This window comes from Taudactylus pleione, unplaced genomic scaffold (assembly GCF_031769625.1).
Source record: "Taudactylus pleione unplaced genomic scaffold, aTauple2 ptg000186l, whole genome shotgun sequence".
In the NCBI taxonomy this organism is placed as follows: domain Eukaryota; kingdom Metazoa; phylum Chordata; class Amphibia; order Anura; family Myobatrachidae; genus Taudactylus; species Taudactylus pleione.
In genome coordinates this window covers 4,859,737-4,876,105 of record NW_028284588.1, presented here as the reverse complement: position 1 = coordinate 4,876,105, position 16,369 = coordinate 4,859,737, and the positions used below count along the sequence as shown (strand labels likewise).

The 16,369-nt window shown below is 42.5% G+C and overlaps 1 protein-coding gene across 2 annotated transcripts in view; it reads right to left on the bottom strand.

Moving 5' to 3' along the window:
* GABBR2 (gamma-aminobutyric acid type B receptor subunit 2) overlaps positions 1-16,369 on the bottom strand; it is a 777,957-nt gene that overhangs the window by 243,358 nt on the left and 518,230 nt on the right. For both annotated transcript variants that reach the window (XM_088476284.1, XM_088476286.1), the window contains exon 8: positions 6,539-6,599. In XM_088476284.1, coding sequence (XP_088332410.1) covers positions 6,539-6,599 — 61 coding nt within the window. The remainder of the gene's footprint in view (positions 1-6,538; positions 6,600-16,369) is intronic.

Sequence of the window (16,369 nt, the reverse complement as noted above, 5' to 3'; positions counted from 1 at the left end):
TGCCACATCTTGCTGCTTGTATACATAACGGGTTCCACACCCCAAGGAAGGCACTGTGAGCAAGTATAATTTAACTTTTCTAAACTTGAGTGCCAGATTTGTGATTGTTCATCTATATATATATATATATATATATATATGTGTGTGTGTGTATGTATTAATTTATTGACGATGAGTATATTATATTTATGAGGACATTATAAATCACTTTAACTTTTTTAGAGTGTGCACAAGTTTTTCCAATTTGTTCCCGTTACTTAAGGTGCATACACATGGTCAGATGTGTCAGATGAACGATTGAACGATCTGATCGATTTGATGAAAGATTTGACCAAGGATTTGAACGATTTGAACTATGAACGATTTTTGACTGCATTAAAATTACTGAAATCGTCCAAAACTGACTGCAAACACATCAGATGTCAGATATCGTTATCTGACCATCGGGAATGCGCATCATTCATCGTTCAAACATGTCAGATTTTCCTTCAGATATGAACGATTGAATGATTTTTTAAATCTTTATCGTTCAGATCTGAAGAAAAATCTGACCGTGTGTATGCACCATAAGTGTGCATGTGATACATATGTATGTAAGGAGGAAGTTGAGTTCGATTTTAATGGGGATTTGAGGTTCGATTTTAGAAGGGATTTCATAAACTGAACACAAAATCCCTTTTTAAAATCAACCAAAATCGAATTCGAATTGAAATTTGAATGCAAAATCAAATATTAGTAAATAATGGATTTGTTATGGGAATATGCAGTTCGATGATTTAGATTCAAATAATCAATACCAAATCGAACTTTAGTAAATTTACCCCTAGGTTTCTATTGGGGCTGAGGTTTTTTTTTGCCATATTTACCAAGTTTGGCCCTAGTGGCAAAAGTCTTCTCCAGATGGGGTTAGCTGCTGAAGCCTATGAGCTACAGATTGCAAGAGTTACAGCAGACCATGAATGCGCAGCAGTGCACCCAGCTCCTGAAGAAGTAAAATGATCACTTCACTTGCAACACACTGCAGGGATGGGGTCGTTTCAGAGCCCCTGTCCCTGCGGGTGTATTTTAATACTTTCTGGTAAACAATAATTTTTTTGCTGTAGTGAATAGTATTGATAAGAAATTATAATAATCGGGCATAGGATCTGATGATTAATAAATATGCCTCTATGTGTAAATATGAGTGCACATGCTTCACACCGCATGCACACGTATGCAATTACCTGAAATGGTGGAGTGATACTTGGGTACCTGTAGTGGTGTTGCACATAAATATGGATGATAGGGGAGAGAATGTAGTTGGTTTAAAAAGGTTAGGGGTGAATTCTGTTGGCTGTTATGCGTAACAAGAAAGCATAATATAAATTGTAGATAACTGAAAATGATGTGGCATATTTATCACAATCTGCATCTCGGATTCGAATGGGATGTGATAAATTTGGACTAATTCGCAATGCGATATTTGAATACATCAAATAGGGGAACCGCACCAACTGCCATCCTCACTGGCTCCCCTATTTGAATTTTGGAATCTGCTGCTGACTAGGATGATGAACAGCTGGCCTTCACTTTCCCCATGTGTGAACAGCTGGCCGGGATGCTAATGGTGAACACTCTCAACACTTGCTATGACTTCCTCATGTTTCTCACAGACCAAGATATGTCTGTGTCACATTTCACTAAATTACAGTAAATTACAGTAAATCAATTACTTTAAAAGTTATAAGAAAAACTTTCGAGCCAATAGCGAGTGAAACACCCTGTATAATAGATTATATAATCTCCTACTGTGTCAGGCTAGCACAGGCAAAGTAGGCAGCTGGAAGGAGGCTTTGCCCCCCTCCCTCCACTCACAACTCTCACTGGCTGGTCGCGCATTGATACTTTGAATCAATATGAGATTAGCATATGTGAAGCGATGCATAAAAAAAAAATGAGAATAATATCGATAGTCTTAAATATTGATATTTAGATTAGATTTCAAAGACATCAATAACTTCTCTCTCAGTACCTCAGAGAATCTCAGGACAGCCTCAACTAGAGACAGCTACTGTAGGATGGCAAAAAATAGCTGGGTGGCTGAGAAAGATTAAAGATATTGTTTTTTTGCATGATATTTTGTGTGACTTGGCTCAAATAAAATATCACAAGAGGCTGAAATATTGATAATTTCAAGATATTGGACAGAGGGGCCCATCCCTACTCTCTACTCTCTTCTTTAACCAGCTGTACAGATGAAAGGTGTACCGTTACCTCTTGTCAGTGCCTGGAACCAGTATCCCCCCATGTGTGACTCCTTCTCCAACATGTCCACACACTGCCATACTTGTGCCTACACCTCCCAGCTCTCACACCCAGTGCTTCCCCCGAGAGGTGACAGATGAGTGCGAGATGGGAAGGTAACATATATGAAAGAGAAGATGGAGGGAAGGGAGAGAGAGATGGGCAAGACAGACTGCTCCCTCCTGTCAGTGCCTGGAGCCAGCATTCCCCCACCTGCACCTCCAGTAACAAAGCATGCCTGTCATTCTCGCCTGAGCACCCCCCATGTGCACTTCCCCTACCTAAGCATGACTGCCCCCAGTAGTTTATCCCCAGCACCCCTGCGCCATCTAAAGCCTCATGCCCACAACCACTCTCCCACGACTGTGCAGTGGAGAGATAGAGATGAGAGAGAGAGAGAGAGAGAGAGAGAGAGAGAGAGGGGTGGTTGGGTGACAGATGCGAAATAGAAAAATGAGTAGACAGAAAGAGAGACTGACAAAGATGAGAGAAACAGACAGACTAATGGGGGGACAAATTTGTGAGAGAGACAGACAGACGGGGACAGAAGAGAGAGAGTGGAGAGAGAGAGAGAGAGAGAGAGAAACATGGTGGAGCAGAGATGCATGGTAGAGGAAGAAACAAACCTGCAGTAGTGGTCACAATAGCCAACCACTCAGCAAATCACAGGTCCAAAAATACCAATGTACTAACTAATCAAGTATCTCAGCCCCTGAGAAACTCTGCAGTAGTACAAAAAAAGAGAGGGAATTGTCTCTCTCTATATATAAATCTGTATTGTTTGGCACTCTGTGTACTGAATTATTGACCAGGGTGCCTGCCTCAAAATCAACACAGTAGCTCATCAAGTCCCAAACAATGGAGAAACCGGAACCCACTGAAAGAACAGGCGGCACTCCATGCATTTGTTTAAAGTTCAAATATATTGTACAAAAAAAAAATCAATGCTTCAAGACCCCTGTGGGTCTTTTCCACAGGGTGCTGAACAGTGGGGCCCAGTCAGTTACTCCATTGCTTTGGACTCGATGATATATATATATATGTATGAAGGATAACAGTTTAACCACAATACAATAATCAAATATAATCTTGTGACCATATTTTCCATCTGTAAAATCAATGGTGTAAATGACAATACAGATGGGACAGGACATGATCTAATCTTACCATGGCCTTTATTTATTTAATTACAAAACACATTTAGTGCAGATAGCTGTCATTCTAACAGAAATTACATTTTGTGTGCATTTATTCAGTAATACAATGCAATCTGCAAAATTCAGGAGAAACAATGCATATAAAAATACATATTATAGACACATTGTTTTATATAAACTAGAAAAATCAGTTTATACAGTAAAACAGTATAACATAAAATTCCCATGTATTTATTACTTTTGTGATTGGTAAAGTCAGGAGCTTCTTGGTACATTTAGTATGGGACTGCATTGAGTGAAAAGAATTGATCTCGAACGCTAGAGAATTTTACAAAGCAATACAACATTTAAGGAATCGTTTAAAGAGAACTTATGGCTGGAACACAGTGTAACACATTGATTTACAAGATTACTTTTCTGTGGTACAGCATTTTTTTTCTATACAGACTAATGAAGTTCTGTTTGTAGGAAAGTATATTACAAAGTGTGCACAAAAATACATTTGTGAAAATATCAGGATAGTTTTCTAATTGGTATGCAGTCTGCAAATTGACATTCAGAATATGGACATACAGGAGATCAGCACCAGTATATATACCAGTATACAGACACTGTTAAAATGCAGCATAAAGCATTTACTTCTTTACAGGTTCTCCAATGGAAGCCCATGCCTGCAATGAGTTAGAATTACAGCAGTAGCTTATTTGCTAACTTTACTTCTGGGTTCGGTACCTGGTTGCACTATTGTGCATGTACGGTCAACAGACCATGCACATGCAAGGGCAGAGTCCCCAAAAGGAATCCTTTGGCTTCCTCTATGAGAAGATTTTGCATAATGTTGTCCAAAGGCTACATTGCCTATCACCATCTGAAGATGACATTGGCTACCAGGGCAAAAAATAAGAGACAAGATATCTTCAATGTGCTCTCTGGCAATCACTATTAAATTGTAATGGGTAGAAACAGGGGGAATAATGGCATTACTCATGGGTCCATGGGAAGGGGATGGGCCATTATGACACAATTTTACAAGTTTAGTGTATTTTTGCCCCTGTCCCTTTTTCATAGATCCATGACTCAGTGCATTATGCCATGAGAGGGTGGGGCTAGCTTCTGGCCTCACCCTTATCAGTGATTGGCAGCAGAAACCCGGAGAGGAGAAATCATGAGAAACTGATGCTGTAAGATGTGGAACAAAATGTTAGTTACCACTGCAATTAGTTTATATACATAGATATAACACGTAAAAAAAGCTAGGCTAAATAAGCATTTTGTTATCTTAAGTGAAAAGTAAGGTTACATTCTTATCACTTATAGCATAGGTATTTTGAATAATGACAGGATGCTCTTTAAATTGCAAATATTATCACTTTCATTATTAGGTCTTTCAATAGTTCAATTAATGGCCAATGTACAAAATATAATAAAAAAATAAATGTACAGTTTATTAAATTATCCTTTTGAAATTTGCGCCATGAATTCTACTACAGTACCTAACACAAATGTCTCATTATCAGCTCTATATGCAAAATATCTCTATCACCGTTGATTACTCGACAATCAACTCTACCTCACAAGCTCATTACCTAGGTGTTATCCTTGCCTTTGAACTGTCCTTTGTTGCCCACTTTCAATCTATTTCCAAATCATGTTACATACATCTAAAAAACATATCCAGAATATAATCATATCTTACACAAGACACTGCAAAACCTCTAATTCATGTACTTGTTATCTCCCACATGGATTACTGCAATAGTTTCCTTACTGGTCTTCTCCAAAACAGACTCTCACCACTACAATCCATTCTGAATGCAGCTGCAAGGCCGATCTTCCTTACTAAATGTTCATCGTCTACTTCTTCACTCTGTCAATTGCTCCATTAGTTACCTGTATTCTACCAAATTCAATATAAAATACTCTTACTTACACATAAGGCTATTAAACATACTACACCAACATACATATTTCAAAATATCTCCCAACATGACCTCTCCGCTCTGCACAATATCTGCGTCTCTCATACTCATGCATCACTTGTTCCCATGCACGATTACAGGACCATTTGGGGGCTGCAAATAATCTGTTGGCTCCCTGTGGCTCCCTGAACATTCATCTCTTCAGACAAGCGTACCAAATTTTATAACCACCCACTTAACCTCTATAAGAAATCCTACCCAATTACTTCCTCTATACACAGTCCACACATACTGTAAGTTTACAGAATTTCTCTTTCTTCACTTTCGCATCCTCCCAACCCTAAGCCTGTGTGACTGGATCACACAGGCCACCAAGAACCTCTGCAATCTGACTGCCCCTATCCTTGGGTATTAATCCCTATTTCCCTAAAGAATGTAAGCTTGCGAGCAGGGCCCTCTTGCCTACATGTCTGTCTGTTAGTACTCAGTCTTGTTTTATTACTGTGTGTTCCCAATTGTAAAGCACAACGGAATATGATTGTTTTATATAAGTAACTGATAATAAATAAATAATAAATAAATAAAAGTGTCTAGCAAATAATCTATGCTATGGCTTTTACATGACATTTATCTAATAAAATCATAAATATAAACTTTAACTGTCAGTAGTATTATAAAAGAAATATTTAAATACAGATATTAAAAAAATGCAAAATGCAACTGGTAAAATGACAGTATAACATAACCATTGTTCCTTAGGTCCAGTACCCCCGCAAACCCTCTTCCCCCCTTCCTATTTCACAGAGACAAAGTTATTCAATATTCTACTCCCTCAGGAGAATACTCCTCTTTTTTCAAGTCACTGACTGAATTGTGTGGAGACCATTTTACCAAATGCTATCTGCACAAGAGGTGTCAATAATGCTGAGTTTTAAAACCCTCTGGCATTCTTCTGCAAGAGAATATGACCCTTAATGAATTAGCACAGTGCGCTACACAATGTAAAGTACTGTACAGTATATCTTGATTCAGAAGCATACAATCATATTTCTTATGCACCTTGCAACAGGGTTCATATTAGCTTGTAACTGCCTTCTGCTATCATAGGGTGATGTAGTATATCATGTGTACATTTTGTTGTATACATTTATTGCTCAAACATAAGAAAGAATACCTTACCTTGAAACTGGGTAAATTTGATGGTACCCATTCTTTCTCCATTTCTAAATACAACTTGTCCCTAAAAAGAAAACACATTTATGAAACTTATATAGATATAGAAAGCAAATTAAACTGTTCACACTTTGTCACATTTATATTTCGAGATATAATAACAATAAGTAAAGATATACAGATAATTTAATATTGATTCACAAGCATTATATATATATATATATATATATATATATATATTAGGGATGTGCAGGCTCGGATAGGTTCGAGTTTGCACGTGGAGTTCGGATTTTTCCCTCCAAAAAAACGGAACTCAGAAAGAGGCAAAACGTCATCTTACATGGACGAACATCATCATTCCTGGACTTTTGTCCAGGAATGATGATGTTCGTCTATGTAAGATGACGTTTTGCCTCTTTCTGAGTTCCGTTTTTTTGGAGGGAAAAATCCGAACTCCACGTGCAAACTCGAACCTATCCGAGCCTGCACATCCCTAATATATATATATATATATATATATATATATATATACCAGAGTACCCACCTCTTGTGCAGAAAACTGTCCATAACTAATGTTTTTTGTTTGCTAATTGATAATTAGTTGAGAATTTATATATCGTAATATAGTAATACAGAGAATACAAACTGTGTGTGTGTGTTATATATATATATATATATATATATATATATATATACACACAATGGGTCCGGCTCTCCCAGGTATCAATTATAATGCCTCAGTGCCCGTATGTAAAAGTTAGATACTTATCGGTAAGATGCAGCACTCATAGAACTTGTGAGAAGTGTTTATTCCAACAGTTAGACAATATAGGCACATTTCAGTGCCTAAATTGTAGCAACACTGTCTTCAGGCTGTCATAGGAGGATTAAGTACTTGTGCGGATGAACCCGGGGTGGATCCAGGAGAGGTTGTAAGGGCAGATGTCTGATATTGAAAGGATGCAGGTCTGAGATGTGTGTTGCTCATGGATGGCCCACTGACAGAGAAGTGATGCTGATAGAGAGTTACACCCGGAATGGACTGTGGATATACACAAAAGGTCACTGGAAAGTTCAGAAGGAGCACAGACTGTCAGAATGGCTTTTAAGCAGGGCTCCCTCTAGGGATGGTAGTAGGGAGTAACACCGCTGGTATGCAGAGTGTCTAGGAGGCTGGAACCTGGAGCAATAGCATATATGTGAGACTCAGCAGGAGCAAAGTAAGGCAAGGAGCTCAGAGAACTAGCACCCAGCTAGGCTGGGAATAACGTTGCACTGGCAATGAATGAACTGCAGATCAGCCCTTAAACACCCAGAGGAAGTGCAGGATTGGTTGCTAGGAGTCCTGGAATGCTCTGCCTGAATTGGCCGAAAGGAGTCACCTGATCCATCCAAGATGGCAGTGCCCATTTTGTGCTGCAGCACTGCCAAGGTGTGTATTACTCACACCAGCAGCCAGGACACTATGCCCCCAGACCCCTGTAGCATGCAGTGCGGACCTCCCATGTGTCTGCACCCCCACCAGAAGGACCCCACCAGAGCGTCCGGACAGGTAAGTGCCACTGACCCCGACCCTCACAGTCCTGGTCGTGACAGTACCCCCTCCTTTACGAGTGACCTCTGGGCACTTTTTGGGTCTTTCTGGATTTTCAGAGTGAAACTTATCCACTAGACGGGATGCATTGACATCCTCACTTTTCACCCAACATCTCTCTTCCGGGCCATAACCCTTCCAGTCTAGGAGATATTGGAGTTGACCATAGTGGATTTGAGCATCCAGAATTTGTTTTATCTCGAATTCCTCCCCTCTTTTGGTATGGATCTTAGGTGGTGATGGTAGAACTTGAAGGAATCGGTTAAGGATCAAGGGTTTGAGTAAGGAGACACGGAAGGAGTTTGGGATCTTGAGATAAGTGGGTAGATTCAATTTATAGGCTACTGGGTTGATCTCCGTAATGGCAAAAGGACCGATAAAGCGTGGGGTAAATTTCATTGAGGGTACCTGAAGTCATAGGTTACGAGTAGAGAGCCAAATTTGATCTCCTATTTTCATGCTGGGAATGAACCTTCTTTTCCTGTCTGTCCCTAACTTGTAGCAGCTGGATGTCTTTATTAAAGAGGAGTGGGACCAGATTTGGGAGAATTGCTGTAGCAAAGAATCGACTGCTGGTACATTGAAGACTGGAAGACTCTGGAATCCAGGAACTCTGGGATGATGGCCGTAGACCACAAGAAACAGGGTTTGTCCAGTGGAGGAATGACATGAACTGTTATTAGCGAATTCCGCCCTGGGTAAAGAATCCACCCAATTATCCTGGGAAGAGGACATATAAATTCTTAGAAATGTCTCTAGGTCTTGGTTGACTCTCTCCGTGCACCCGTTGGTTTGGGGGTGATAGGCCGTGGAAAACTTTAGCTTGACCTGTAGTGCTGAGCACAAGGCTCTCCAGAATCTGGCCATGAACTGAACCCCTTGGTCCAAAACAATTTCAGTCAGTAACCCATGCAGACGGAATATGTGAGAAATGAAAAGTTGAGCCAGATCAGGAGCGGAAGGTAGTTTCTTGAGTGGTATATAGTGCACAATCTTGGAAAAATGGTCAATCACTACTCAAATGGTAGTGTATCCATTAGAAATCGGGAGATCAGTTATGAAATCCATGGATAGTTGAGTCGAGGGATGGGTCGGTATGGGTAGCAGTTGAAGTTCTCTGCCAGGAGCTTGACGGGAGGTCTTGTGTTGTGCGCATTGGGTGCAAGAGGAAATAAATATGGATATTTCAGCTTTCATGGCAGGCCACCAATAGGACCTTTGGAGAAATTCTAGAGCTTTGCAAACCCCTGTGTGACTGGAAAAGCGAGATTTATGGGCCCATGTTAACAGCTGCTTCCGGAGTTCAGGAGCCACAATGACTTTTCCCGGAGGGGGTTGGACATTGATGGTAGCAAATACTTTGGGTTCTAGGACTGGAGACACTGTTGAATCTTCTATAGGGTTCTCAGAGGAACAAGATCGTGATAGGGCATCGGCCTTCAGGTTTTGTGATCCCGGGCGGAAAATTAGAGAGAAATTGAACCAGGAGAAAAAGATTGCCCACCGAGCCAATCGAGGACTGATGCAGTGGATGTTCTTTAAGAAGAGTAGGTTTCGATGGTCTGTGAACACTGTGATGGGATGTTTAGCACCCACAAGTAAATGTTGCCACTCCTCAATAGCGAGTTTGACTGCTAGCAGTTCTTGTTCTCCAATGGGGTAATTTCTTTCTGCTGGTAGGAACTTTTTGGAGAAGTATCCACAAGGATGGATTCAGCTGTCCTCGAATCTCTGGGAAAGTACTGCTCCGACAGCCTCAGAAGAATCATCAACCTCTAAGAGGAATGGTTCCTAAATATCAGGTTGTCTCAGGATGGAGGCGGAGATAAATGCTTGTTTAAGCAACTGAAATGCTGACTCAGCTTCAGGGGACCATCGAGAGTGGACCGCTCCATTCCGAGTCAGAGCTGATATTGGTGCTACTAAGGTAGAGAACCCCTTAATGAATCATCTGCAATAATTGGCGAATCCTAGGAACCTCTGGACAGCCTTCAGAGAAGTAGGACAGGACCAGTAGAGAAGAGCTTGCACCTTCTTAGGACCCATGTCTAGCCCAGATCTGGATATTATATATCCCAAAAACAAAATGGAAGGAACCTCAAAGACATATTTTTCAATCTTGCAAAGTAAATGGTTTCTCTTGAGATGGGACAGGACTTCATTCATGTGTTTTCGATGCTCCTCTAATGAGGGAGAGAAAATCAAAATGTTGTCGAGATACACCACAACTGAAGAATAGAGCAAGTCTCTGAAAATCTCATTAATGAAGCTTTGAAAAACCGCTAGAGCATTGCTTAAACCAAAAGGCATTACCAAATACTCAAAGTGTCCATCTCGAGTATTAAAAGCGGTCTTCCACTCATCACCAGGTCGTATTCGAATGAGGTTGTTTGCTCCTCGTAAGTCCAGTTTAGAAAAGACTGTAGATCCCTTGACCCTATCAAATAATTCAGTAATGAAAGGTAGAGGGTAACAATTTTTCACTGTAATATCGTTTAGTCCACGATAGTCGATACAAGGATGGAGAACCCAATCTTTATTGCATACAAAGAAGAAACCTGCACCGGCTAGAGAGGTGGAAGGTCTGATGAAGCCTTTTTGCAGATTCTGCTGAATGTACTCAGACATGGCCTTGGTCTCAGGCAGGGACAGAGGGTAGGTGCGGCCACGTGGTAGGGTATTCCCTGGTAACAAGTCGATGGGGCAATCCCAGTCTCGGTGTGGCGGTAAGGAGTCTGCCCAAGCTTTACAAAATACATCATGGAAAGAATGATACTGACATGGAAGCTGTGAATATTCAGACAACTGTATCTTTTTGACAGGTTTGATAAATGGTAGGCAAGACTCATGACACGCCTCCCTCCAGGACAGAACTTGCATAGTGTTCCAATCGATCTTGGGATTGTGCTTACTCAACCAGGGATAGCCTAGGATAATCCCATGAGAGGCTTTGGGAATAACTAGAAATTGAATAATCTCGGTATGGAGAGTCCCTACCTGGACTCGTACTGGTTGAGTCATTGAGGTTACAGTTCCGTTAAGGATACGGCTGCCATCCACTGCAGATAAGGTGATGTTGTGGTCGAGTGTTGTGATGGGTATTGAGAACTCCCGGACAAGTATGGTGGTGATAAAGCTCTCCACTGCTCCTGAATCAAGGAGAGAAAGCACTAATTTAGAATTTTGTTAAAATTCCAGAGAGAGAGGCAAGGTAGATTCTTTCTTAGAGGGAGACAGAAACATAACTCCTAACCTGGTGTCCCCTATGCCAGTTAGGAGCGGGAGTTTCCTGGATGAATAGGGCAGGATGCCACCAGGTGACCAGTCCCTCCGCATTAAAGGAAAAGATCATCACGGCAACGTCTTTGATGCTCTTCAGTGGATAAGCGAGCTCTATTGATCTGCATAGGCTCTTCATTGGATGACTTAGGTACTGGAGCATTAGGAAGACTGACTGGGCGGAACCGATAACGATCTCCCTTGGACTTCTCGACTTGGCATTCCCAGTGTCTGAGGTCCACTTTGTTGCAGAGTGAAATTACCTCATTCAGAGAAGGAGGAAGATCCCTAGTGGCAAGATCGTCCTTTACTCAATCTGAAAGACCACTCCAGAATGCCGCGATCAAGGCTTCCTCATCCCACTTTAGCTCTGAAGCCAGCGTCTGGAACTGGACTACATACTGACTCACGGGGCGGTTGCCTTGGCTTAGTCGCAGAATCTCTGCCACAGCAGACGTCGTTCTTCCTTGCTCATCAAAGATTCTCCTAAAGGAGGCCAGAAATTCCGGATAATTGTCCAGCAAAAGATCGGACCTTTCCCACAGTGGCGATACCCAATCCAGGGCAGATCCTGAAAGAAGGGATACAATGTAAGTCACTTTAGCCTTGGGGGAAGGGAAGTTCGCTGGCTGAAGTGTGAAATGTACGTCACACTGGTTGAGAAAACCCCAGCATGACTTAAGGTTCCTGTCAAACTTATTGGGTGTCAGCAGATGTAGATGAGATGGAGCGGTTGGAATGGGGATGACTGGTATGGCCTGTAGATTAGGAATATTCGACAAATTCACCATAACCAGAGAAGCCTGAAGGTTATCCTGGTGAAGAGACATCTCCTGTAGAAACTGGGCTAATTGCTGCTGTGTTGTGTCCAATCCCTCCAGGCAGTTGGCAAAGGTCTGTCCTTGGATCCTGACCACCAGCCGAATCCATCAGGCCAGTGCAAACTGTCACAGGAGGATTAAGTACTTGTGCGGATGAACCCAGGGTGGATCCAGGAGAGGTTGTAAGGGCAGATGTCTGATATTGAAAGGACGCAGGTCTGAGATGTGTGTTGCTCATGGATGGCCCACTGACAGAGAAGTGATGCTGATGGAGAGATACACCTGGAATGGACTGTTGATATACACAAAAGGTCACTGGAAAGTTCAGAAGGAGCACAGACTGTCAAAATGGCTTTTAAGCTGGGTTCCCTCTAGGGCTGGTAGCAGGGAGTAGCACCACTGGTATGCAGTGTGTCTAGGAGGCTAGAACCTGGAGCAATAGCATATATGTGAGACTCTCGCAGGAGCAAGGTAAGGCAAGGAGCTCAGAGAACTAGCACCCAGCTAGGCTGGGAATAACGTTGCACTGGCAATGAAAGAACTGCAGATCAGCCCTTAAACACCCAGAGGAAGTGCAGGATTGGTTGCTAGGACTCCTGGACTGCTCTGCCTGGACTGGCCAAAAGGAGTCACCTGACCCCATCCAAGATGGCAGTGCCCATGTTGTGCTGCAGCACTGCCAAGGTGTGTATTACTCACACCAGCAGCCAGGACACTATGCCTCCAGACCCCTGTAGCATGCAGCATGGACCTCCATGTACCTGCACCCCCGCCAGATGGACCCCACCAGAGTGTCCGGACAGGTAAGTGCCACTGACCCTGACCCCTCATAGCCCTGGTCATGACACAGGCTAAAGACAGTGTCGTCACAATACAGGCACTGAAACATTGCTGATTGTCTAACTTTTGGAATAAACACCCCTCACAAGTCCTATGAGTGCTGCATCTCACTGATTATATATACATATATATATATATATATATATATATATATATATATATATATAAAGACACACTTTCTATGGCACCACAATTTCCCATATACTGTGTCATCTTATTCCCCCGGTGCTCATTAACTGACATGCTTGTGTGTAGTTCGGTCTCATGGAAGAAGTATAATAAGTATTTCAAATTGGTGTTATAGCTACAGCCAAATTAAACAGAGCAATGCTCATTATTATTAATATTATCCTTTATTTATATGGCACCACAAGGGTACTGCAGCGCCTTACAAAGTACATAAACAAATGAGAACACAAGACAAGTACATAGACAAATGAGCACACAAGAAAAACAGTTATTAACAGTACAACCAATGCAGGACAAATACACAATTTATACATTGCTGCATAACACTTAAATAAGCAGCATGGCATCCGAAACCAAGGTTTAGGTGCTGTTGTAAATTAAGGTAATAGTAAGTGAAGGAGAAGCACATGAGGGAAGAGGGCCCTGCTCGTGAGAGCTCACATTCTAAAGGGGAGGAGGCAGACAAACAGTGGTGACACAGATGGGCTGGATTGTGAGGAAGGAACATGAAGTAGTGGGTTAGGATGAGAGCTGGAAAGTTTTGAGGAAGAAAGTGGTCTTGAGAGCCCATTTGAATATTAGGAGCCAGGAAGCAAAGTTAACATGGAATTTTGAGTTAAGGCAAGGGGGATGAGGAAAGTCAGCTACTTGAGGAATTGGAAAAGTCAACTGATATGAGCATTGAATGCAAAAAATGAAGTGGAGAGTTTAGAAGGTAAGAGTTGGTGAGAGTGACCAGATGATAGAAGTACCCCAACACCAACACTGTGGCAACCTCCAGGCCAGGAAGTGTGAAAGAATGTGAGGCCCCCAAAGGAGATAGCTGCAGGAGAAGTTGTGTCAGATGGGTAAGTCCAGGATTTGGTGATGGCTAGGAGATTGAAGGAGTTGAATATGAAGCCGTAATGGACAGGGACCAGTTGATTATAGACAGGACTGGCTTTCCAGAAAAGACAGGAGAGAGGGACAGAGTTGGGAGGAGAGAGAAGGAGATTGTTAGGGTTGCAGTAGTGTGGGGTTGAGATTGATTTAGAGCAGGGGGATAAGGATAATGTGGGTATGTGGTGGGCTTCAGAGTGAGGTAGGGTGACAGCAGGTGGTGGGCAATGTGGAGGTTTAGTGTGGTGTGGATTGAGAAAAAGAGGCATAACTTGGTGAAAAGGGAGGGTGCAGGGCTTAGGAGTTATGGGAGATGTGGTGGAGAGTACTAGGTGGGATGAAGGGAGATAGAGGAGAGTAAGGAGAGAGAGGAGAAAGTGGAGGAGACTATGGAGGGAGAAAAGAAATGGGAACTGGTGGTAGAGAAAAGTATTATGTAGCTTCTTAGTGAGGGGGGAGCAGATAAAAAGAGAGACATTGTGTAGATGAGGGATTGAGGGGGGGAGAAAACAGCAGTAGTAGTGATGAGAGTGAGATACAGGAATAGTACAGTTAAAATGTGTAAAAATCAGATAAAAGGAAGAACAGTGTTAATAGATGTAAAGGCACAACTACAAGAGTATATAATAAACAAAATGAGTTTAGAGCTGTTAAAGTTGCAGGAATTTAAATTAAGGATAAAGCATTCTTATAGATGAGAAGTTCTCAAAAAATGGTAGATACTACAGTAGTGTAGAGATAAATTGACAGAGGTATAGAAATAATATAAACAGTGTAGGGTTGTTTTCAAGTTGTAAAGAGTTCTTTTTTAAATTTTGTCCTCCTGTCTTCCTTCTGTTTAACTCCTGTCTAACTCTTTAAATTATGCTGTGCATATAATACCACTTAGGCAAAAACACTTTAAAATAAAAACCTATGCAGCCTTATAACAGGCCTGCAGCCTGTAACCTACTGGGTATATAGTGAAGCATACATGTGTAGTCACTGATTACACACCACCCCCCAATAACCTCACCCACACCAGATACAAGTCATAAAATTGTAATATACACAAACAGACCCCAAAACAGAGTGTCAGTGTAGGGACTGACCAAAAGGGGAGACGTTTACATGGTTGGTCAGCTTGACAAATTATTGCAATATTTTGGAACCAACATCAGGGTTCACAAAATACACGCTATAGCGTGTTTTTATGTGCTACAGGCATTTGTGGATCCGGTTTTTAAAACAGAGCAGTTCCCGCAGGACATGCTCTGCTGTGTGAGCTGCAGCAACTGAACAGTGCCTGGCAGCGAGTTTGTCATAGTCTGCACTGCATCAGGCATATCTTCCTTGGTTGCAGCAGTGTTGTCGGTGGTGGTGGTGGGCCCCACTAGCAGTCTGCACTCCTTCAACCAGCTGAGCTCCCTGCATGTAGGAGGCAGGGTGGTGGACACTGCACAGGAGCTGCAACATTGAACCAGCCGGGCTGCCAGTGAGAGCAAGGAGGTAACCACTACCCCAAGTGCTGTCTACCCTTACCCCCTCCCTTCCCTCAGTACTGCCCCAGCAGCTATCCTGACCCCTCCCTACCCCCAGTATTGCCTGCACCTAACCCCCTCATTGCCCCCCAGTACTGCCATAGCAACTATCTACACTTGCCCCCTTCCTACACCCAGCACTGCCTGTCCGTAACCTCCTTTTTGCTTGTAGTACTGCCCAAGCTACAATCTACCCTTTCCCTCTCCCTATCACAAGTACTGCCTGCACCTAACCCCTTCCTTGCCCCCCAGTAGAGCACCAGCTGCTATCTGCCTCCAACACTACCCCAGCTACTATCTACACCTGGTCCTCTCTACCCTCAGTGGTGCCCCAGCTGTTATCCTGACCTCAGCACTTCCCCTAAACTCCTCCTTGCCCCCCAGTACTGCCCTAGATGCTATCTACCCTTGCCTCCTTCCTACACCCAGAGCTGCCTGTCCCTAACCTCCTTTTTGCCTGCAGTACTGACCCAGCTGCTATCTAACCTTTCCCCTAGTTCTGTGTCCCCCAGTATAGCACCATCTGCTATCTGCCATCAGCGTATGGATACTTATTGTATCATGTTTTAACTGGTGGTGGTTTTGTCACTATAATAACCAGATGCTCTCCATAGTTTGAGGGACATCTACAGTGGTGACGCAGTACGATGATGCCACCTACCCCGGTGCTGGCCTCACATCTTTTGGCACATAAGTGAGTCTTTACTATTTAAAG